Source organism: Cinclus cinclus, chromosome 15, assembly GCF_963662255.1.
Source record: "Cinclus cinclus chromosome 15, bCinCin1.1, whole genome shotgun sequence".
In the NCBI taxonomy this organism is placed as follows: Eukaryota; Metazoa; Chordata; class Aves; order Passeriformes; family Cinclidae; genus Cinclus; species Cinclus cinclus.
The window spans coordinates 1,684,773-1,707,868 of NC_085060.1; the positions used below are offsets into that span (position 1 = coordinate 1,684,773).

At 45.2% G+C, this 23,096-nt stretch overlaps 1 protein-coding gene across 1 annotated transcript in view; it reads left to right on the forward strand.

The window, feature by feature from the left end:
• The window catches only part of LOC134049902 (vascular endothelial growth factor receptor kdr-like), a 65,170-nt gene extending 45,218 nt beyond the window's left edge, over nucleotides 1-19,952 (forward strand). The window contains exons 15-24 of the mRNA XM_062502643.1: nucleotides 215-380; nucleotides 901-998; nucleotides 1,900-2,022; nucleotides 2,117-2,228; nucleotides 6,760-6,859; nucleotides 7,398-7,503; nucleotides 8,604-8,728; nucleotides 8,964-9,042; nucleotides 11,589-11,683; nucleotides 19,748-19,952. Of these exons, the coding sequence (XP_062358627.1) occupies nucleotides 215-380; nucleotides 901-998; nucleotides 1,900-2,022; nucleotides 2,117-2,228; nucleotides 6,760-6,859; nucleotides 7,398-7,503; nucleotides 8,604-8,728; nucleotides 8,964-9,042; nucleotides 11,589-11,683; nucleotides 19,748-19,952 (1,209 nt within the window). The remainder of the gene's footprint in view (nucleotides 1-214; nucleotides 381-900; nucleotides 999-1,899; nucleotides 2,023-2,116; nucleotides 2,229-6,759; nucleotides 6,860-7,397; nucleotides 7,504-8,603; nucleotides 8,729-8,963; nucleotides 9,043-11,588; nucleotides 11,684-19,747) is intronic.
• Nucleotides 19,953-23,096: the final 3,144 nt, after the last annotated feature.

Below are 23,096 nucleotides of genomic sequence, written 5' to 3' on the forward strand. Positions count from 1 at the left end.
GGAGACCAGGCTTTATTAGTTTATAGCTAGAACTAATAAAGCCTGGTTTAATATTTCTTCTCACTTCAGGAAACATAATGTTCAAACATGCTTATCTTAGAGAACCCTTTCTCCTTATGCCATTCTGTCACAGAGTTTGAAACCTCAAGCGTTGTATCTTACAAAGCAAAAAAAAAAAAAAAACCAAAAAACAACAGATTTATTCAATTTCTAGTCCCAGGAAAACTCTGACCAAGCAGAGAAAAGTCTGGATGAGTCCAACAGTGATTTGACTGAACTGATCAAGAGGCGCCTCGAGAGTGTGGCCAGCACAGGCAGCTCTGCCAGCTCAGGATTTATTGAAGATAAGAGTTACAGTGACTCAGAAGATGATGAAGAAGGTAAAAGAACCTTACCTGATCCCAAATCTTTTATTGGAAAGATTTCTGTCACTTGCCTAGTGTCACACACAGTCACACACTTTACAAGCCTTTACATGGCTTGGCTTGTTCCTGAAATCTCAAATTCTTCCTCTTGCCTGTTCCCCACTCCAGCTGTCTCACAAAAACAGAGCTCTGTATGGTGTACAAAAGCTGCTCCTGTGGTGTGGGAGCAGAACAGGAATGTTTTACCAGCCTTGTGAGGTCACTCTGTCCCTGGGCTCTTGTCTATAAAGTTTCCCTCACTCCCAGCCTGAGGTGGTGTTCCCCCATAGCTAAATGAGTGACTAATGAATGAGGGAACTTTGTTAATCATCTGATCTTCTGCCTGTGGGTCAGTGGTTGCTCAACCAGAGCTGTAACCCTGCAGAGATGTCACACCCAGCACTCAGGTGTGGGGCTGGGGCCACCAGTGCCACACAGCTCTGGAACTGCTGCTGCAGAGTTTTTTTCCATCTGATTTTTTCCTGATCTCTCCTAGATGCTGAGGATCTGTACAAGAGACCTTTGACTCTGGAGGATCTGATTTGCTACAGCTTCCAGGTGGCAAAAGGCATGGAGTTCCTCGCCTCCCGAAAAGTGAGCTCATTCAGACTTCCTGCAGAGTATCTGATATGAAGAAACCCAAACATACTTTTGAGCCTGAGAAATCTTTTTGCTCTTCTGTTAGAGTGTTGGAGATCACGTTAGCTCTGGTGGCTAAGCAGTAATTAGCACTGAAGGGGTTGTGGAGGAACATTCATCATGTTCTTGGCTGCAGGGACTGGCATCTGCAGCAGGAGGGTTTGGACAGAAGGAGTGAATACAGATTGTGAGACAATTTGTGGAACTGCCTCATAAATAAATGCAGAAAAGGCTTGTAGAGAAAGCTCCTTTTAGTGTGGTGAACAGCAGCACTACTGAAAAATGAGGAGGGAGTATCCAGTTATTCCTTTAGTTTGTCAGAGGTGTTGTGGACTGTCAGGAAAGTCAGTACCTCTTGGATAAACAAGAAGTAGTTTGCAGCCTGTGGAACACCTTTCCAGGTAAATACAGTGTGATCCACAGGCCAGAGTGTGCACACAACCGAGCCTGCACTCACACACAGCCACCAGGGCAGCCCCCAGAAATTCTGTGCAGGGTTACCCCATTTCACACCCTCCTGGACCTGCAATGGCAAAAGTAGCTGCAGTTGCTTTTTGGCCTCTCCTAAATTTCTTGGGGATCAGCTAACTAGAAAATAGGACTCCCTTCCTTGTTGTAACTGCAAAGTTATTTCAGACAGAAAAGTCAGAAAGCTGGCTCTGATACTGGCTTTGTTCCCTGAGTTATTCTCTCTTTTGCATATCACAGTGTATTTGGAGCAGATTCCTGCTCACTCCTCTGACCTGCTCCCAGCACAGTTCATTCCTTTCCCCATTCCCAAAGAAGCTCTCCTGCTCCCAGCTCGAGCAGGGGCTCCTTGCCCGGCCCCCTCTGACCCCGTGTCATTCCCTGGCAGTGCATCCATCGGGATTTGGCAGCCAGGAACATCCTCCTGTCCGAGAACAACGTGGTCAAGATCTGTGACTTTGGCCTTGCCAGGGATATTTATAAAGACCCCGACTACGTCCGGAAGGGAGATGTGAGTGCAAGAAGCTTCAGTTGTTATCCTCAAGTTGGGCTTGGGCAGACCAGGAACAGCAGATCTGGTAACCTCTTGTGTCTCTGGCTTTTAGGCACGGCTTCCACTCAAGTGGATGGCTCCAGAAGCTATTTTTGACAAAATTTACACCACGCAGAGTGACGTGTGGTCTTTTGGAGTGCTGCTGTGGGAAATATTTTCTCTAGGTGAGAATGGTTTCAAACCCCTTTTTTCCCCTCTAATTTATGGCTGCTTAGCTAAGCAAAGCTTTTAACAAAAGGTAATCATGTGGAGCAGTGCTACTTGTCCACTGAGGACAAGTGAACGTGCAGATCAGGTGTAAAATAAAGCAAATTTCAATGAGAACTCCACCTGACAAAGGACATGAAACCACTGGGGAGTGGAATCAGAAATCCAAAATCCTGGACCTAACATCTGTACCCACTGAAAGCAGCAGAGCCCAGAGATAAAATGCAAGCCTCTACTGCTGGGGGGAGTGGGAGAATTCTTGGAGAGCAATGAAGAAGTTTCCTATCAAACCATATCTGTTCCAGGGAACCCCACAGCTCCAGGGCTGCAGTCACCCTGCTGTGGGCACCCATGGAACACGAGCCCACACAATGTTTTATCCCAGCTTAATCACCCACCCCATAAAATCTAAGATTTTCTAGGTAAGAAAAAATCTCCTGGCAGCAGCTGCTGTTGGGTTGGTGTAAGGACCAGTGCTGGGCTCAGCCTAAACCCCTTTGGCAGCACAAAAGGGTAGAACATGGGCTCTCGTGGCTGCATCATTTGAAAGCCACATTTCTAAAAGAATAATAATGATGTTCTTTATGTACTCGAGATTTCATCCCAGGGTGCTGTTAGAAATCTCAGCTGAGCTCTGGTTACTGTCCAGCAGATAAAGCTGTGAAACTTAGACAAGCAGCCCTACAGACACTTGGACTGTGCTGCTCTCAGATTCTCCCTGCAGAGTGGCAAGATTTGTTTTCCTGAGGGAATTTAGGAATGTCAGCTCTGGCTTTTTAATCAGCATTTGCAGACAAAAGAAAACAAGAAGCATTGTCAACTTAAGCTGCTGGATTTTAAAGCAAACTCTAATCTCCTTCTATCTTTAGTTCATGGATCAGTTGAAATTAATGATTGGGCTCAAGATGCCAAGTGCAAATGCAAAGTCTGGAGCTGTTTCTATCCTAATCTTTACTTAGGGTTGGCTGCAAGATCATAACCTGCTCTCAGTCCAAGTCTTTGGTTTGCACTTTTCCCTGCTCCACGTCTGCACACCAAGCAGAAAGTTCACACTCGAGTGTGAACTCAAGTGGCAGCTCCTGCTTTCCCTGGGCTTCAGCCCTGTTTATTTAGGGTGTTGTTATTTTGGGGTGAGCCCTTCATGGCTCTGTAACAGCATCACCTGCTGCAGGTTTAGAAACAGCTCAGAAAGACAAAGCTCCAGAAGCACCAGGAATGCCCTGGTTTTATCAGATTATTCAGGAAGATGCTTTAGCACCAGCATCTAGAGACACACTCAGGGGACAGGCTCTCCACTGGGAACCAAAGGAGTGGAATGCTGATGAATCCAAGGGGCACTACAGGAACAAACTTTGTATCACTCCCAAAGGTCCTGACAGAATTTAACAGATGGCCTTTCATACTGAACACTAATCCAAATTAAAATCCAGTCAGTGAAATTCACCTCTATTATAATCTATTTTTAAGAAACCATTTCATCTGGGTTCTTTTAGCCCCTTTCTTGGCACTGTCCCCTTGTGAATTTGGAATCTCCCAAATGGCTGCAGGGGCTGCCACCCGTGCAGCAGCCTCTGCCCTGGCTGTGACGTAGATCACAAACTGCTTTTTCAATTTGGTGGCACAGGCTCAAAACCAGTCATTTTCTCTGAGAGGGTTTTTCATCCAGCTCATCCAGGCATGCCTGTGGTTTGGCACTGCTCACATCTGCAGCTCAAAAGATAAATATTTAATTAAGGATTTGTGTCACTGATTGAATTCTGTCATATAAAAGTTTTACACATCATTGAGAGCCACGGGATGGAAGTTATTTGTCGTTGCCACAGGGTGTGTTTTGGCTCCCATTTACAGCTGCTGCTCTCACTGGGTCCCACAGACTGAGAACCCTCTAAAAAAGGGAAAAATACTGGTTAGTAAAATGCAGAGTGTAGTTTGTGTCCTTGCAGGGTCAGAAGCTGAGTGAAGGACAATAGGCTGCCTGCAGAAGGGCTGGTAGCCTGGATCTGCTTTGGCCATACAAAAGGAAATCAGAACTTGAGGGAATATTAATTTCCATCTGAGGCTGAGCTTGCAATGAGCTTTAAATTATTCAAATGGGGTCAGCACACCTCATGTCAGGTAGTGCCAGCAGTGTTTAACACATCCTGAAATCACTAATGGTACAGAATGTCGGTGTCTCCTGGAATTTCAATGTGCACTGTTCCAAAAGCAATCAGAGATAATTATGTAAACAAGCAGTGCCTGGTAGTAACATCAGCATCTCATTATTCCACTAAAATAAAACCAAGATCAAAAGAGGGCTCCCATATCCAATGCATGCCACATCTCTGAGCATTTTGAAGGAGATTTCCCCTGAGGAAAACATCCTGTGTAGGCCTTACACCATGTGTTCCAGCCTACATTTCTCTCAAGCTGTCTCAGCATTCCAAATCCAAGTTATCAGACTTGTCCCATAGTCCAGATAAAGACAGTGCTGAGTGGAAGTGGGAAAGGGAGAGTTCCTTGCTTTTATGATCTGAGCTGCCTCCAGCTGGTAGGAGGCCAGCACTGGCCAAAATATAAACTACCAAAAGATCTTGCAGTCAAAAATGAATCACAGACTCATGGAATGTTCAGGGGTTGGAATGAATATGATCTAGTCCCAAACCACTCCTGCCATGGGCTGGACACTTCCCACTAAACCAGGTTGCTCAAGACTTTATCCAACCTGGTTTTCAACATTGCCAGGGTTGGGGCATCCACAGCATCTCTGGGCAACCTGTGCTAGAGCCTCACCACCCCCCAGTAAAATATTCATCCTGATATTTAACCCAAATGTCTCTTCTTTCTGTTTGTCCCATTACTCCTTGTCCTGTCACTGTTATCCTTTGCCTTCTCTGTGTTTGCTCTCACCAACATCTTGCAGTTGATCTGATCTGTGATGTAACCAGAGAGAGAACTCAGATTGTGAGAGCAAGGGGAATTCTCCATCCATGAGCTGAGCAGTTAACTCCCAGGTTATTCTGAACATAATGACAGGCCAAAGGCAAGACTGGGAAGGAAAATCTGGGTATAAAACAGAAATGATGATGCTGCATATCTCCAGCTTACATAACTCCAGGAAATAATGTCAGTCCTGTGCTCTGGTACTTGCACATCCAGGGAATTCAGAAGTGCTGTGGATAAGCATCCCTGGACTCTGGATGTCCTGGGAGCCCATTTGAGCTGAGATTCCTTCTCAGGCAGTGCTGGGACCTCAGCTCCCCAGTGCAGGTTCTGCCCACTGAGCAGTCAGCGTCACAGAGTAGGATAATTCTGGAAGCAGCCACATTTTGGTCCCTTCTTCAGTGCTTTACCCAAAAGATTTCTGCTGTTCTTGTTGTGCCCCCAAGTACACAGCACATGATGGTGTTTCCAAATGAGGAAGAAATTGCAGGAAATATGCAGGAATGTTATCGGCAGTAAATCGTACGCAGATTCCTCGAGGGCTGGATACAGATTCCATTCAATCTCCTATGTTAAGACTTGATTAAATTGTTTCCAAATTCATCATCCCAGCCTCTGGGATGACAAAATGTCCAAGACAAGGGTTGTGCTGCACAAGAAGCCTTTGCTTAAGGGGGAGGGAGAGAGAAAAGTTACAAATATTTTTGTTTTATCTACAGTAGGTTCAGTAACATTTCAAACTTCAAACTCCTCCTGAATTTTACCTGTGAGCTCTGGATTACTCAGATGCCAGAGCACTCTCCCAAACTTTTGTGGGAGTTAAGACAATGCGCTTCACAGCATTCAACCTCTGCAAAGCAATTCCAGTTGCCATGAGCTGTCCTGCCAGGGTTCAGCCAACGCTTGAGTGGCACTCAGGGTAAACAGCACTGAACACACAGTCAGGAAAGAAAACAAGGCTGAAAAGCTGGAAGGAACAGCTCCCACTGTCAGGGGGGTTTTCTACTATAGGATAATGCATATCCAGTTGTTGGTGAACCAGGAGAGGAGCAATTCCACACATGGGACTGAACCAAGGTTCTCGTGGCCCTTGGCAGGAGCCAGGTGCCCAGAGCCCCCTCTGCACTTACTCACAGGTGTTCTAAGGCAATGAAGGGTGAGCAGGAATTACTCACTCCGTGTGCATCCATTCAGTGCAGGATACTGGCAGAGGAACAGTTTGGAAAGCACCAAGTCAGCCATTGAATGAGCTGGAACTTCTCTACCACTGACCAAGAGATATTTAAAGTCTTAAACTTAATAAAGTTTATTTCTCCTTTGCCCTATTTTACCTTGGAGTGGCCCTGACTGTGTCAAAAATGCAGAGGAGACAGCATGACTGAAACCTCTGAAGAGACAGAGTGAGTCTGTATCAGAAAATGTAGATTGTGAGTGATTGCAACTCCTTCACTTGAGCTCCTGTTACTGCCGGACTGGATAACCTCGAATGCTCAGCAGAGATCCCCAGTTCCCTGGGCTGGACACAGGGACTGTGCCATCCTGAAGCCCTCTGGTTTCCCCCACCAGGTGCCTCTCCATACCCTGGAGTGCAGATCGATGAGGATTTCTGCCGGCGGCTCAAGGAAGGGACGCGCATGAGATCTCCAGAATATTCCACTCCCGAAGTGTAAGAGCTGCTGGGTGGTGCTGGGAGTGGGTTCCTCTCACAAAAGAGATTGTGGTTAAGTGGGGAGAGGGGGAAGAGAACACAGCTGAGTATTTTACTTTCAGTAAAGCTGTGACTGAGTAGATTTTGGGTGTCTGGCAGCACAGACTAATGCTAAGGACAGCCCAAGTCAGCCTGACCTTTGCCAACAAGAATGAAAAATCAGATGGCTCGTGTCAGCTGCAGGTCGTGGAGCTCAGACTTCAGATTCTGTGACAGAAACCCAGTACCCATAACCAGGACTTATTTCAGCAGCAGCAGCAGGGCCCAGCAGCCAGACTCTAAGTTAGGTGAAAACCAACATCCTGCAGGCTCAGCTGAGGCAGGAATATGGAAACAAAAAGCATCCTACATGGAAACTGAAACAGAATTTCAGCATGTGGAGATCTGAACCTCTCTTAATCCAAAGACTGACCGAACCAAGAGGGAATTAAACAATTTGGAAGAAGCTGCCATATTTTCCCACTCCTAATCCCTGGGGTTTTTTTTTTCCCTCTAGCTACCAGACAATGCTGGACTGCTGGCATGGGGTCCCCACGGAGAGGCCAACGTTCAGCGAGCTCGTGGAGCGCCTGGGGGATCTCCTTCAGGCCAACGTGCAGCAGGTACAGCAGCAAATGCAGATTTGGAGTGGACGTGTACGTGCCTGTGCAGAGGTGAAGGTTCTTTAATACCAATAAGAGATTTCATTTCCCAGCACAGCTCACTAGGAAAATGCCTGCTGGGATGAGTAAAGACAATGTTAACTACTCAAATGTTAATTTTACTTCGGCTTTTCTCCACCTCTTGAACTTCGTCTCTCATTTCCAAGTTTGTGTTCACCAGTGCTCTTGGGAGCTTTCCAGTGATGGAGCTTAAAGCACAGAAAGCTAGGTATATCAGGATTAATTTCATAATAGCTAAACCAATTGTTTTCTTCTTCAGTAAAAACAACCAGATCTGTTATGCAATTGTCAATTTAATTGAAGAAGAAATCAAACACTCTCCTCCATCTCCTTCCTGTTTGTAAACAAATTTAGTGGAGCTGAGTTGAAGAGGGCCCAGTCTGCAACATGAAGAGCTTGTGAGTTTGATTCTATAACCAAAGTAAATTGAGGAGACATAAAAATCATGATAAGGAAATAGGGCACTTAACTGTTTCTCAAAATTAAAACCAAAAAGAAGCACCGGGAAATTTGGACAAATAGTTTCAGGAGCTAAAGGCAGAGTCATTTCTGAGGATTGCTGCAGGGGGGTAATGACAATGCAGAGCTCATTACCACGTGCAGCAGCAGTTCCTGGGAAGGACAAGAAATTAAATCTTTTCAGGCTCCCATTTTAAGGCATGGCTCTTCCCAAGCTCCTGGAGTTGAATAAAAGCAAGCAGTCTGAACACTGGCCATTGCTCCTGACCAGGACTGGAATATCCAAACCCATGTTCAGCCATTCCACATCACAGGGCTCCCAAAGTGCCCCAGTTTCCTCACAAAGCTTCCTGTACAGTAATTCCTGGATGAAGTGTGCATTCTAACTTCCATAACTTCTCCAAGGTGTGAGGAACATGATAACATGATAAACACCTTGAACACACATCACAGTTAAGTTAAAACACAATTTAATCCTTTCTCATCAAAGCTCTGTAGGATAGAAAAACCTCTCACATCTGAGATGCAGCACAAAATTGACTTTCCCAGCTTTGTGCTCTTTTCTGTTATTAATTTCATAGGATGGCAAAGACTACATTCCACTGAACATCACCTTGTGTCCAGATGGAGAATCCAACCCCAAAACCTGCCCTGTGGAAGAAAACTTGAACAGTGGAGTGAATCGCTGGAGTGCAGTGGAAACTGGGTGAGAAAAGCAGATACAGGGTGGGGGGGAAAGAAACATTTCACTGATTTGTGTCCTCCCTTAATATGGCTGGTGAAAGAATCAGACACATTTGTCAGGGAGTTGGTTATTAGATACAAGAGGTGACAAAAGAGAAGGGGTCCAGGAGCTGGGCTGTGTGAGGATGTAACTGAGCTACGTCTGCTGCAGCATCTGCCTGCGATTTCTGCTGACCCCTCGACTTTCCTGCTTTCAGTAACAACAGCAAGAAGAGACCCCTGAGTGTGAAGACATTTGATGAGGTGCCAGTGGAAAAGGAGAAAGTGATGCATGAGGTAAGAGAGGTGACTGCATCCTTCCCCAGCAGGTTCACACATCACTCGTCAGCAGCACCAGAAACACTCATTGGAGCTTTTGGGGTGTGTTTGGTAGGAGAGAACTTCAAATCAGGCAGTTTTGGTTCTGGGATCTCACACCCAGCTCTGTGTGACAACAAAGAGGGACCTGCATTTCTCTTAACAAATAATTTAAAGAGAAGCTCACATGTGATTGTTCTGGCTTTGATCAGGCTAAGGAGCCTTATATTACATATTTCAAGATGTTTTTCTAGCATATGAAAGTGGCAGCTTGTTGCAATGAAGCTCTTTGAGGGAAATGTGTCCAGAACACATTCTGGCTGGCCAAGACAGCAAATCACTTGGTAGGTGTGAAGGTGTTCAGTTCTGGGTAGACAAGAACAAGATTTGAGATCCTGATCTTGATTCACACAAAGGGCTTTAACGCTGGATTTCCCTCCCTGCGAGTGAATGTATTTATTGCCAGTTTAATGCCATTGCAGGGTGGGAGAGTGTCAAAGGGTTTAATTTTCCCTCCAGGGGAAAACAAAGGCTTGTTTTGTTACAGAATGAGGGTTCTGCTTGTTGACTTCCTCTGAAGTTATGGGTTGGATTTTCTTATTTTAAAAAATCTCCAAGAAGAGTTCCTGAATTCTCTCTGTGGTCCAGGCAGCCCCTGGCTGCAGCTGCATGTGCTGTCCCCAACCCCCCTCAGTGGCACCTTCTGTGTCCCTAAGGAGGGACCTCTGCCATGCACAAATGCTCCAGGTGGATCAAAGTTTAGGGAGAAAGCCTGAATCCCTCAGGAATCCTCCTGACCCAGGAGGAGAAGTCTCAGGAGGTGAGCAGCAAAGGAAAGGCTCCAGCTGAGACTTGGACAGAGCCATCCCTCAGAACAGCTCCCTTGAGAAGGCTCAAGTCTCCAGCTCCAGCTTGTCCTGGAAATCTTTCATGTCCTTGACAAACACAGCCTATTTCTCATTCATTCTCTGCTGAGCACAAACTGAGGCCCATTATTGCCTTGTACTTCCCCAGATGGAATTTCTGCCTCTTTATCCGTGCATCTCGGGGATTAGAAGGCTTAGAAACTTCCCTGGGTCCTGCATCTTCCCTCTTGCAGGATAAAATCTGTCCCTGTGAATCACACAAAGACATTTGCTAGGTCAGTGCAGTCTCCAGAGATTATTGCTGCCAGCGGGAGCATTACCTGCCTAAGAGCTCCCAATTCATGGCATTTTCAAATAAGCCTTTACATGAGGCAGCAAAAGTTTCCAAAAAGGGTGATAATACATCAAGAGATCAGAAATAAACGTGATGTTTCAAAAAGGATTTTTTAAATCGGTGTGTGATCTGCTTTTGGACAAAGTAAGTGTACTTTGGTTATTGAAGTTTTCTTAATTATCAACCCTGAATAGTCGCGAGGTCATTATTTCAAAGAGCTGCCCAGAGCTCTGAGTGCTCCACCACGCCTTCCTGCCATTGTGCAATTATCTGCGATCTCTGGAGATTCTTTTACCAGAGAGGTGTAAGCAAAACGCAGAGCAGCCCCCAGATAAACTGTTCCTAGAGCACGTGTTTGAAGGGGAAACAGCCAAGATAAAATCCAGAGACAAGCTGGGTTTTACTGAGGGTTAGACCTCATTAATTCAGGATTTCACTTTATACTTTATAAAATAGCTTATGAACTGATCTTATTAACAACTGATAGACGACCAGAGCGTGTATAAAAAGGCTTTTTCTTGTAATTTCTTGTTTGATGAGATTATTTTTTATATCTTGATTAGTTTGACTAGTAAAATAGACTAAGTAGAGTTTCTCTTCTATGTTGAGGGCTTTTGATGTCTTGGTTCTCACAAATGCACAGATGTGCAACTTTTCAGCATCACAAAATATTTCAAATGCAAAGAAACACCCAGTGCATTTAATATTATGAAATTACTTAAAATGACGACTGTGATGTCTGTGTACTTGTACAAACTTAGCACAGAGTTTAACTTCAGCCTCAGCTTTAAGTGCAAGGGAATCACCAACTGTAATCAAGACAGTTTAGTTGGGCAGCTCATAAAAATCCATAAAGGCTAGGGCCATCTATCTTTACAAAACACCTGCACAAAATGCTGCTGAACTTCCACTTCCTTCAAATCCCAGTGTTTCTAATTATGTGTTTCTAGTGGGTATTTAAGGAGCTTTTCCTCGGAGGAGCCCAGCCAGAATTATTCGATATATTCTTTATGAATCTCAGTCTATTCATATCTCAGCTATCCTACTATGTGGTGCCCATATGTCGTGCTTAATATCAGTTTCAAATTTGAAAATGTCAAATTATTTTTTGATACATTCATTTTAAGGGTGCTCTTTGGAAATGCAGATCAAAAACTTTAATGTCATAAAAACAAGGGAAACGTTCCCAGGCTCCAGAGCAGCATTATTGGGAACACTTGGATAAAAATTGATAATACAGGCCTTGATAAAAGAATATCCTGAAGGATTGGTGGCTCCTACAGCAGTCCCTGATATCCCTGATGTTCCTTCCTTTTGCTCCTCAGGAGTCTGACAGTGGGATGGTGCTGACCTCAGATGAGATAAAAAGCCCCAAGAGGTTGGAAATCCGTTCCTGGCCCTATGGGATCATGGCTCTGGCGTGAGTACTCTGGATGATTTCTTTTTCATACAGTTCTTCCTTTCAGAAAAATGATTTTGAAATTTGCAGTTTTGTTTCTGCTTCTAAAAGGAAACCTCTGGATATCCAGGCAAGCTTAGAGGAGATGAACTCTGAATTTCAGCCCCATAACCAGAAAACTTGGTGATGTGTTTTAAGATCAAGGGGCAGCAGGTTCTGCAAATGGGAAATGATAGGAGGAAAAATGAGAATGTAGAGGTCTAATTTAGTTGTTTGCTCACTGCCTCCCCCATGTTCTCTCATGATGGAGCAAAGTTTGAAGAACTTGATTCATTAATCCAAAAGCTGACATTTGTAATTATACCAGTGTGTATATTTAACTCAGACAGAAGGAGTGGCATCTTTGCAGTTCATGGGATGTGAGTAAACTTAAAATGCTTGTGCACAGTAAAGAGCAGTCCAAGCACTGTGCCTTTACCTGAGCCCTGATTGCTGCATTTGATTTATCATCACTCTGAGACAGTTACAGAGAATTCCCTAAATCCCAGCACCTCCATGATCCCTGGGTCATGTTGTTCATACCTGGTTTACAAACAGAGGTTGGGACAGGGTTTGCTGTATGTTTATCCACTCATAGTACAATACAGAAGATTTAAAGCAGATTTTTAGCTTTTTGCTCACAGTTCTTTGTATTTCAGTAATAACCACACAGGCAGAGACGACCCAGTAGTGAAAAACTTCACCTTCCTATCAACAGTAACCCATTGTACTGATTCAAATGTCAACATGTGGAATTTCAAAGAATAGCTGCCCAAAATATTAAAAAATAAATTATGCAGCAGTGAATTCTTTATCTATTCAGTTAATTAAGCCAATTACTACTTGCCTAGAGTTTTCTCTGAAATCTACTGAGATTTGTATGAGTTTTCTCTATACTGAGGAACTCCATGACCTTTCCCAGCAGAGCAGTTGCTTGTTCTACACCAAGTCACTCCTATTCTACATTGAAAAGAACTGAGGGATGAGAAGAAGCCTGGTGCACTTCTGGATATTCTGGGAGAGTTCCCAGGAAAGGGCATGGTCAGAGTGTGGCAGTTTTGTGGGGTTGACTCTTACTCAGAGAGAAGAGCAGATGGAAAGGGCTTTGCCTTGTCTTTTGATGCCTTAGAAGCATCAGTTCCCTGATGCTTGAAGGCAGGAAAGGAGGAAAAGGGAGAAGGAGAGGAGGAAAAGGGAGAAGGAGAGGAAAAGGGAGAAGGAGAGGAGGAAAAGGGAGGAGGTTTCATAAGGAAAGGTGGACAACACTAACAGGAGCAGTAGAATGCTATGGATTGTACTGGATGGGAGTGTGGCCTCAGGAATGCCGTTGCCCAGCAGGATTTTCCCTGTAGCAGTGTCCCAGGGCTGGATCTGGTGGGATTAGCAGAAATGCTGACCCATTTCCATGTTTTTATCCCCTGCACACACCCTGGCAGCACCATCCATTGCTATGGAGACCAAATGGCACGATCTCTGAAAACAGGAGCTCAAATGTCAGGAACTGCATTAGTGTGATGCTTTACCTGGGCTGATTCACCTCTTTCCTGCATGATGTCACATTGACACAAATCCACAGACACACAGCAGCCTCCCCGGTGGGATTTATCCCTCTGAGGATTTCTGTCACTCACCCCTGACAGCTTTTCCCTATTGCATTTCTCCTGTTTGGATAGAGTTGGCAGAGGAAGGTTTCCTCTCTGCCCCTTCTAGGCTTTCTCCTCAAAGTCTGAGAAGTCAACATCCAGCCAGATGTAGAAACACAAAAGTTCCATAGTGGTCTGGTTTTTAGAGATTTCCAGGAAAACCTTCTGAACTGCTATCAGGGCCACTGGGAGTGGATGTGAGGCTCTGCGGGGGCAGTGAATCCCTCCCTGACCACACCATCTGGGCTCTCCACACTTCCACTCAACACTTCCATGGGGATTCCAGCCAGCACGAGGTTCCTGAGCCCTTGTGTGTCAGGCAGACCCTGCAGACCATGCCAGCAGAGCCTGCAGCAAGCTGTGCTGTCTGTCCTGCTTCCCAGGCCTGGCTGCCATGGCACCCACAGACGTGTGCCTTTCCTTGGCCACATCCTTCCCTGAGAAAGCCTTTTATGCCAGCAGCCTTTTTTATTTATATATATATATATATATATATATATATATATATATATAAAATTTTATATATATATGTATATAATCTGTTCCCTCATTGGCACAAAGAGCAGCTTCAACAGTGCAGAGAACTCCAAAGCTCTCTTGTTTGAGGACAGGACACCCCTGGGTGCTCCTGCACTGATAAGTGGACAAACAAGGCTCCAAAGCCTGTGGAATAATCTAGAGAGGTCAGGAGTGTAGGTTTAACAGGGGAGATAAAGTCACTCTTGTTAATTGTGTATCTCTCTCTATCAACAACATTTACCCTGGATCCTTTTCAAAGTCTTTCTTTTCTAAAACAAAACTGTTCAAAGGCTTAGCATGTTTTCTAAACCAGGGTGGCTGCATTTATTATTTTTGCCAAAATCTCACTGTTTATTTATCCTGCATTCATTCCTCTGTTGAGTTTAAAATTTGCCAACAGCACACACCATGGAGTGTCAGTGTCAAGAGTTTAGTGGGGATGAATCTGATACTCTGGGTCTGGGCTCACTGTTATGCTGGACTAACCAGGTCTGAGCTTTTCCTACTGCTAAAATAGAGCAGCAAAGTTCTGAGTATTTTATGCTGCTGAAGTAGAAAGTCACAGCATTAGCTGCAGTGAGAGATGGAAAGATTGACTGGGATAACAACACTGGAATCAGCATTCAGGGAAGCACAGGGAGCACAGAGGGATTTAATGATGGGATGACTCTGGTGTCAAGTTCCATTTCATAATATTATCAGGCTACTGCCAAGCACTGCTTTAAAATCCTCCCAGAGACTCTATAATCAAGTTATTGTTGAAGATGACAAAAGGTTTGGTATCTGCTCAGTTGTCCTCCCCCAGCTCTTCCCTTTCTCCCCCCAAACCCAATTATCCTCTGTTGCTCAGAAATCCCTGATCTGGTTCTGGCCCAGGCCCACGAGATCAGCTGAGGCTCAGCTGATCCACTCTGGGCTCTGGATGCTGCATCCACATCCCATCACTGAGGGCTCTGCCTTTGCCAAAACAAGCTGGGCCCAAGGCAAGGCAGGAATACTAAAATGATGGATTTTGCTCAGGAACAGCAGGCATTCATGTCCAAACACAAAGAACACAACAAAAACACAGCCAGGATTGGGCTGGAATCCTTTCTCACCTTCTCAGAGAAACAAGGCATGAAAACATGTTTGCTCCAGGGAAGAATGGAGCTCAGAAATAATAAATACATTTATTGCTGCGTCACGCAGAACCTTGTACTGTTACCTGACCTGAGCTCTCCAAACTAGAACTTGGAATGAGTAGCTGCTCAGGAATTGTGTAAACCACTTTTTGTTTAAGGATTATGCACTGTGCTTATGGTAGCCAGGACTAGAAAGGGAACTGTGAGAGGCTGTGGATTTAACTGCAGTGTTTTCCATCCCACTGCTTTTGGACAGGGACAGCTGAGCAGCTTGGCCACACATGTGAGGGAACACAAGGGTGGCTTTGGTCTGGGAAAACTTTATTACCTGCACTTTGTATTTAAAAGTGCTTCCAAACAATAAGCTCCTGAGCCCAACCCCTCGAGTTCTCCTTGCTAGCAGAATGCTGATGCACTGCAGCTGCCAGAGGGGAAACCAGGATGAAATTCCTCCTGCCCAGCACTCAGTTGAAAATATATTAAAGCAAACTGTGAATCAGTCATAGCTACCAGAAGGAAAAAAATAATCCTTTTATTTCTTTAATTGCAGAAAAAATTAAAAAAAAAAACACTCTTACTCTGAGCCTCATTAAACACCTTTGAAAGTTCCTACAAAGCCCTGAAGCTCCTACATGTTATTAGGAGATGCAGTCATGAGACAAACTGCTCTACTTGGCAGCAATCAGCCCAATTTCTCATCTTTCCCTAAACACAGCTTCTGAACATGGCCAGGTTTCCTACATGGACAGAAAAGTCCATTAGTTTTTCCTACTGAGAGCAAAATACTTGGGTTTCTTATTGCAGAGCAGTAGGAGCTGCTGCACTTCGGGCTGGATTCCCTCCCTGCTCAGGGTGGTTTTCCTGCAGCCATTCTTCTTTCTCCACAGTCCTCTTCAAGTCATTGACCCCAAAATTTAGATTAACAGAATCTGGCTCCCTCTCACATAAGATAAACAGCTCTACTAATGGTTTCCCAGCTCTTTGATGATTTCAGTATTTTTCTACCTCCAAAATCTCTGGTTTGTACAGTAGGAAGAAAAAGCTTCAGTAGGTCACTCAGGCCTTCAAGCTACTGCAGGATCATCCTCTGTGGTATCTTCTAAACCACTTTGGCACCTTCAGAAAACTAAAAATTTTGTGGAAGATTACTTAATATTCAGCCTGTGTCCCCAAACAGGACACCTTGTGCAAGGACAAACGGGTTCTCAGGGTGGTCACTGCAATTTGTGACAAGTTTGGGTCAGTGGGCAGTGAGCTGAATTCCAGCTGAGTGTTGTGGTATTCCCACCCTGATCCTCAGTGCTGGGCCATGGTGGGAACACTGACGGGGCAGCCTGGGCTGGGACAGTTCCAGCCAGGAGCAGACTGATCCAAACTGAGCATCTCTGATGGGCTCCCACAGCACTGAGGCATCAGCAGAGGCAGAGCAGTGAGGAAACACCTTGTGGGCAGGGCAGTGCCAGCACATTCCTGAACCAAGAAATGGCCAGCTTTTAATGAAATTACTTCATTATATAACTGCTGGTGACTTCTGGAGCTGCACAACTGTGTGATCAATCAAATCCAAGCCCTCCAGTCAGAGAGTGTTTGTGGGGGCTCAGGGAGAAGGTCTCTGCTTTACACAGGGCAGTCCAAGTGGATAAAGGGGCCATAAAGGGGCTCCTGGTGTCCCCTGAAGCCCCAAGCACTGGCCACACCCGGGCAAGGCTGAGCTCTGAGGGGCTAGGGCAGATTCTGAGATGCCAAGGACAGATGGAAAAGGGATGAGCAGCCTCATCCCCAGGAGCAGCAGCTGTACATGCACAGCAGGCACCAGTGTCGGTGACAGCAGCATGAAAGGGAAAAATGCAAAGCCCCACAGAGAGCTGTAATTAGGAAATGCATTTAGATGAAAGGAAGAGTATTGGAAGTTAATTGCATTTTGGTCTGCCATTAGATAGCAAGTGGCACGACTTCTTTCTGACATAACTCAGCAGCTTTCTGTCTTCGGAGCTGAGAGGAGATTGGCAGCATTTAGGAGTCCTCCAAACCCCAGCCTGATTTCAGCACCAGGCAGATTTATTCCCAGATATCCAATCCAATTCCAATCCATATCCAATTCCTCCCCCTGTAGGTCAGGAACCCAACAGCAACATTTGCTGGGAGTCTACAGGGGGCTGAATATTTCCCATTGTGTGTCCAAACCAAACCCTAATAACTCAGAGATACGGAGGCTGGGGGCCAAATTAAACGGATAAATTAAACAGATACTCTCAAGCTTCTCCCTGTCTCCAATGACAACTTAAATACCTGGCAAATTGGAAGCCAGAACATCCATGGAATTGTCCATGGAACAAGTCAATGGAACTGAGCAACAAGAAGAGAATTCCATGAATAGTGAGGCAAAGTTGTGGTTGCATTGCTCTTGTCAGGGAAGAGTTTATCTGCAGACAAACTGCGTGCATAGAGAATGGACAGCTGCCAAATCTGTCCTAAGGATACGTAAGGAGTTTCCACTCATGTTTCTCTCTGGACAATGAGAATAAACTTAGTTGTGAAAGCAGAGAGGGTGCTACTCTTTCTCTCTGAGTGAGAGTTTTTGTTGAAGCTCTCAGGGTTACTATTTATTTTGGAATTTCTGCTCTGCCACTCCACAGGTTTGGTTTCAATGCTTTGTGCAGGTCTGAAAGCAAAGAAAGAGCAGCTTTGTTCTTTGTAAACTCTGCAGAAATCCTAGAACCCAAGCTCATTCTAGACATGCAAGATGTGGTGGGCTGGCTCTTACAGCTCAGGCTCACTTCCCAAAGCTGGAGATGCAAACCTGCCATGGAAAGCCAGCCCAACATACTAAAATCAGACCCTAAATTAATCAGCCCGTGTCCCAGTGCAGCTGATCAGAGCTGCAGCTGTGTGTTGTGTCTGAATTTGGCTGCACAAGAGCTTCATGGCTGATGTAGAGAACATCAGCACACATTCCCCCACAGCAGAGAGCTGCAGGGGTGGGTAATTCACAGATGGAACATACAGGCTGTTCCTGTGCACTGAGCAGAAACCAGTGCTCCACTCCAGCCAGTGCTCTGAACACCTGGCATCTTTCCAGATGGAAAAGAGAGAAAGAGAGAAAGGAAAGGGAGAAGAAGAGGAGGAAAAGGGAGGAGGAAAGGGAAAGGGAAAAGAACCAGCAAAAATGTTTTGTTTTGTTTTCTTTTTTTTTGTTTTGTTTTGTTTTGTTTTGTTTTGTTTTGTTGGGGTTTTTTTAATATACTGACTCTAGGTCTGTCAGCCAGTGGCAATATCTGCAGCTTGTGGAAAACCTGAAGCTTTTGACAGGTTCCAGATTCAGAGACAAGAGAACACGGCTTGTAAAGCCCCAGCAGCAGAATCCAGCAGGGCAGATTTACCCTTTCCAGCTGAAAGGAGCTGTGTGTGGCCATCCAACCTGCTCTCTCTGCTGTACCATCCCAAAAACATGACCCACACACAGTTCCTGTCCTGGATCTGCTATTTTCCTATTCATGGCTTTTGCTGCCCTCCCTCCAGTTGCTGTGTCTGGCTCCTGGCTGTTGGTTTGTTCCCAAAACTGGAACAGGAACTGGCTCTGCTTTCTTCCTAAAGCACCCCAGTGAGCAAATGAGCAGCTGCTGGGGGACTGGAAGCACTGCAGAAGTGCCAATGAAATGAATGTAATGAATTCTACAATTATTTGATGAACTGTTGACTATTCAGATTTGGTTTAGGGTCATTAAAATGTAACTTGATACTACTTTAAACACATATGAAGTACACACACAGAGTGCTTGGGCACAGCCTGATTTTTAATTCTCCCAGGCACATTCAAGTCATTCTGAGCTGAGGTTTGAGCAGTGCTGTGATGAATCTGTGACTGAGGCTCCTTCCCAAGAGCTGCAGTTAAAGGGTCCTGAGCAAAGTGCAGCAGCTCAAAAGCCACTCTTACACTGGAATCCTTTTAAGAACCCCTCAATTATCCAGGGCTCTTCCAATAAATTGCTCAGAAACCAAGGTTGACAGAACCTTATTTTTAAGGCAGCCTATGACACCTTTTGAGATCTCCACAACCCTTGCTGTTCCTCGAGGTCACCTTGTGACACAAATCTTCTCAGGGTTCTCCTGCTTTTAACCCTGAGGTTGCTCCATGTGATGGAAGTTGCTCTGTCCCATTCTCCATCACCTAGAACTAGGGAGGGCAGGAGACAAAAACAGCTGGAATGCTGCAAAGCACTGCCCTTCACCAGCCCCTGGGTCAGGAATGCTAAAGGGCTGGGGAATATAAGAGGGAATTTTGCCCTGCACTGCCTGAGCGTGTTCAACCCACACTCTCGCTTTCAGGATCGGTTTAAATTAGAGTCTGCCAGAGATTATTCACTATTTCATCCCTTATTATGCTTCAAGAAAAGTCATAGCCTTCAGTTCTGCTTTCAGAAAAGTCAAATTTTTACTGACCTGTGTCAGAACAATAAGGAAGGATTTTACTGTGTGTACAGGACAGGTGCCTTTACAAGTAAGAGATCTGTAGTGCACTGAAATGTGGTGAGCTGAAAGGACAGGGCAGCAGAGCAGGAATTACTCCTAAGTCTACTTTTAAAACACAGAGTTATCTAAAATACCTATCTCAGTTCCCTCATCCAGTCAGCCAAATATCACTGTCTTTACCTCTATGCCATAGAGGTAAATTGATCTTTTTATATATTTACTACTTGAAGAAATAATTTTGACCATTAATTACAGAGCCAGGGTGGATACATCCCAATGTTTGTTCCCAACAGGAGGAGAGCTGTCAGCAGGAGCAAGGAATCCATCCTGTCTGACCATGAGACTGTCAAGTACCAGCCAGCAGTGCAGCTGGAAGAGGACACCATGGACTTCCCCCTGGAAGACTCTGTCCTGCTCCCTATGGATCCCAACCTGGAATGCCACAGCCCTCCTCCAGATTACAACTCTGTCATCCACTACTCGGCCCCCCCAGTGTAACCAGTGCCCCCAGCACAGGCTGCACCTCAGCCTTGCCAGCTTCTCCTGTGCCCCCAGGGAGCCTGGCTCAAACAGAAGGGAATTCTGCTGGGTTAATGCTACACGTGTTTCTTCTGGCACATCTCAGAGTAGAAACTATTTAAGAGCATCTCCTCTCTTCTTCTAAAGGCCTATTGCAAGATCTGCAGTGAATTGATAACATTCTGTCTGTCAGAGTCCTAGCAGGAGCTGTAACCCTGAGCTGCTGCCACTCCTTGCTCCTGCCTGGGGCTGTTCATTGGCACTGCCAGATCCACAGGTTCCTGCATTCCCCTTTCACTCCATGAGGGTCATGCCAAGCTGGTTGGGAACCCAAGATTCAAGCTGCTGGCCTTGACACATCCTGCAGGGATTGGTTAGGACAGTGCTGGAAGGGATCCGTTGAAAACAGCAGATGAATGTTTTGGGCTTGGAGAAAATCTGAAATTGAAACACCCTAACTTGGAATTTCACCTCCTGTAAATATTTCTGAAATATTTTGCAATCCAAGCTATTTTGGTTGCAATTTGAATTTAATAATTTTCCCTGCCCAGAGGATACACTCCTAAAGATGGCATGGCCCAGAGCAAGCTGATAGTGCTCGTGTGCCTGCTCTTTTGGACCAGCAGGGCACACAGTGCTCTTAAATCTGATGCCCTGGGCTTTCCCCTTGTTCAAACAGCAGTTTATTCTGCAGACATGCAATAGGGAACCTTGCTGGAGATGCATCTGTAATGGTTGCAAGGCAAAATCACTGCCTTAAGTAAGAACCTTCTCAACTTAAACAGAATTTCCCAGCTCTCACACACACGTTTTTGTGAATGTGCAGAAGACTCTCATTACCAGCATGAGAGTTACACAAAAACTCACACACACCCTTGAGGCACCTGCAGGGCAGCAGCATTTTTATGTTTCCTTACTGCACACAGGCTATTTACTAAAACAACACACAAAACAAAAAAAGCATTTCCTCTGGATTCTGTGGTGGATGCCCAAGGGTTTGACCCTGGGGATACTCTCCCTGTTAAGCTGCAAGCCCATGTGACACACATTTATCTCTGACTGTCTTGCCAAGGTAAATACTGGTATCATAAGCAAAGCCCTTCCTGGGTTCAGGGTAATTCAAAGCTGTTGTTGCAGCAGGACTGAAAGGATCACAAATTCTTCAATGTGAGACATTCACAGTGGCTTTGGCCCTGCCCCAGAGCTGAGTGTGGCAGGGACTGTTACAAGAGTGCCCAAGTGCCCTGTGTGCCCTGTGCATCATCACAGCAGCCTCACAAATCAATAAATAATCCTTAGCCTTTCACGTGCTCTGTAACAATCAGAGTTGGCTTTAAAATTTAGGGAGGGAAAGGTCTCCAGGTTGCAAGGAGAAAAAAACAGGATGAACAAGACTAACAGCAAGGGCTGTAACATCCTGAGATACAAACTGATCTGCAAATGGCTCCCTGAGCAGTTTCCTCCAAGCTCTGCAAAACCCTTTCCTTTTCTTCCTTGATTTGACTTCTTCAGCAGAAAAATAATTTTTCTTCACGATTCAGACTAGAGGGGGATGAAATCCAAGCCTTGCAAAACGATGATGTTACCTTGGCAAAGACAGCTGCACACCCTCGCAGCAGCAAAGGAAGTTTTCTGCATGAGTGCTTGCAGTGGGCTACGCTGAAGGAATCCCAAACAAGCCTCAGGTATTATCAAAGGGGAAAACAAATCTCCAAACCCCACACCACGTTAACTGTGAACTCTCAAGCATCTGAAGGATGGGCTCTGGGGAACTGCACTGCTTCTTCTCCTTGACTTCAGAGTCGCGTATTAATCACCTGCAGTCCCTCCAGAGCCCCCAGCTCCTCGTGCACCTGCCAGATAGGTGGGGGCTGTAGTTGCTTTGTGTTCATTTTGCACTGCTTTGTATTTTAGTACCTATATATTAAGTAGAGCTGGTCACAGAAGAGAAGAAACTACTGGGAAAGAATTCTGATGAGTCCCAGGAAGCTCATTGGATTGGTTTTTCATCAAATACTATTAGCTATCTATAGCTCTGAATAAGTAATCAATCAGTTCTTGTGGAAATAAATTATTGATGAGGCAAAGGAAAAGAAGGTGCAGTCAGTGTGTGTGGCTCTGCTCTTGATGGCCTCAGCTGGAGATGTTTGTTACTGCACCTTGAGCCGGAGGTGTGAGAAAATGGCATTGAAAACTCTTCACTTAGGAACTTTGAAATGGAGGAACAAAGCCTGCACGTGTGCTCTGTGTTTGGAGGAAGGACGGGAAAGTCTGCTGGGTGAACTGAGCACTGGCCTCCCCTTCTCTGAAGGATGAGCTGCAGGGGTTTCTCCAAGAGCAGAGGCACAGGAGTGTGTTTGGACTGTGGGGAGCCAGGGCCCTTCTGGCTCTCAGTTGCAAACATCAGCCTTTCTGTGCCACCTGAGGTGGTGAAACAGGGCACAGGCTGCAGTGCTCCAGATGTTTAAACCCCTGGTTGCACTGACAGCCCCAGGACTGAGGGCTCCTCTGCAGTGGCAAATCAAGAACGTTCTGAGCAGATCCAGCAGTGGAAGGGACTGACAGATGTTTGGGCAGCTGTTTCCAATGTTTATGAGTGAAAGGTTTTATCCTCCTTACAGTAAATGTAACAAGCAAAAGTATTGCCTGAAAAGTGTTATTGAACATATTCTATTTTATTTACTAATATTTTGTTTGTCCTTCTCTCACCTCCCTTAATTTAATTATTGTTCTCTTCTTCCAACGATGTATATAGTGTACCCTGTAGCAACAAATATAGTCATTCATTTATATGGTAAAATTTGTAACATTTTAGTCCAAAGGGAAAGAAATACCCAGATATAACAGAGTTAAGTATTGTATTAAACATTTCACTAATGCTTGCAGGCCAGGCTTCAGTTTACAGTGCCCCAGTAGTGCCATGGCATAGCAGCTCTCTTGGCTGGGAGTGTCTCTGCCTCTCACTTCCTCTCCACGTTATTTAGTTTCAGTTAGGAAACAGGAATCTGGAGGAATTTGGCAGGTTTATCTCATTCCTGGAAGCATCACCATGTGCAGCTCGTGTTAAAGGTGAGGGATTTCCACTGCCTGGGTTTTAATTGGAGGCTGGTGGATTGGCTAGAG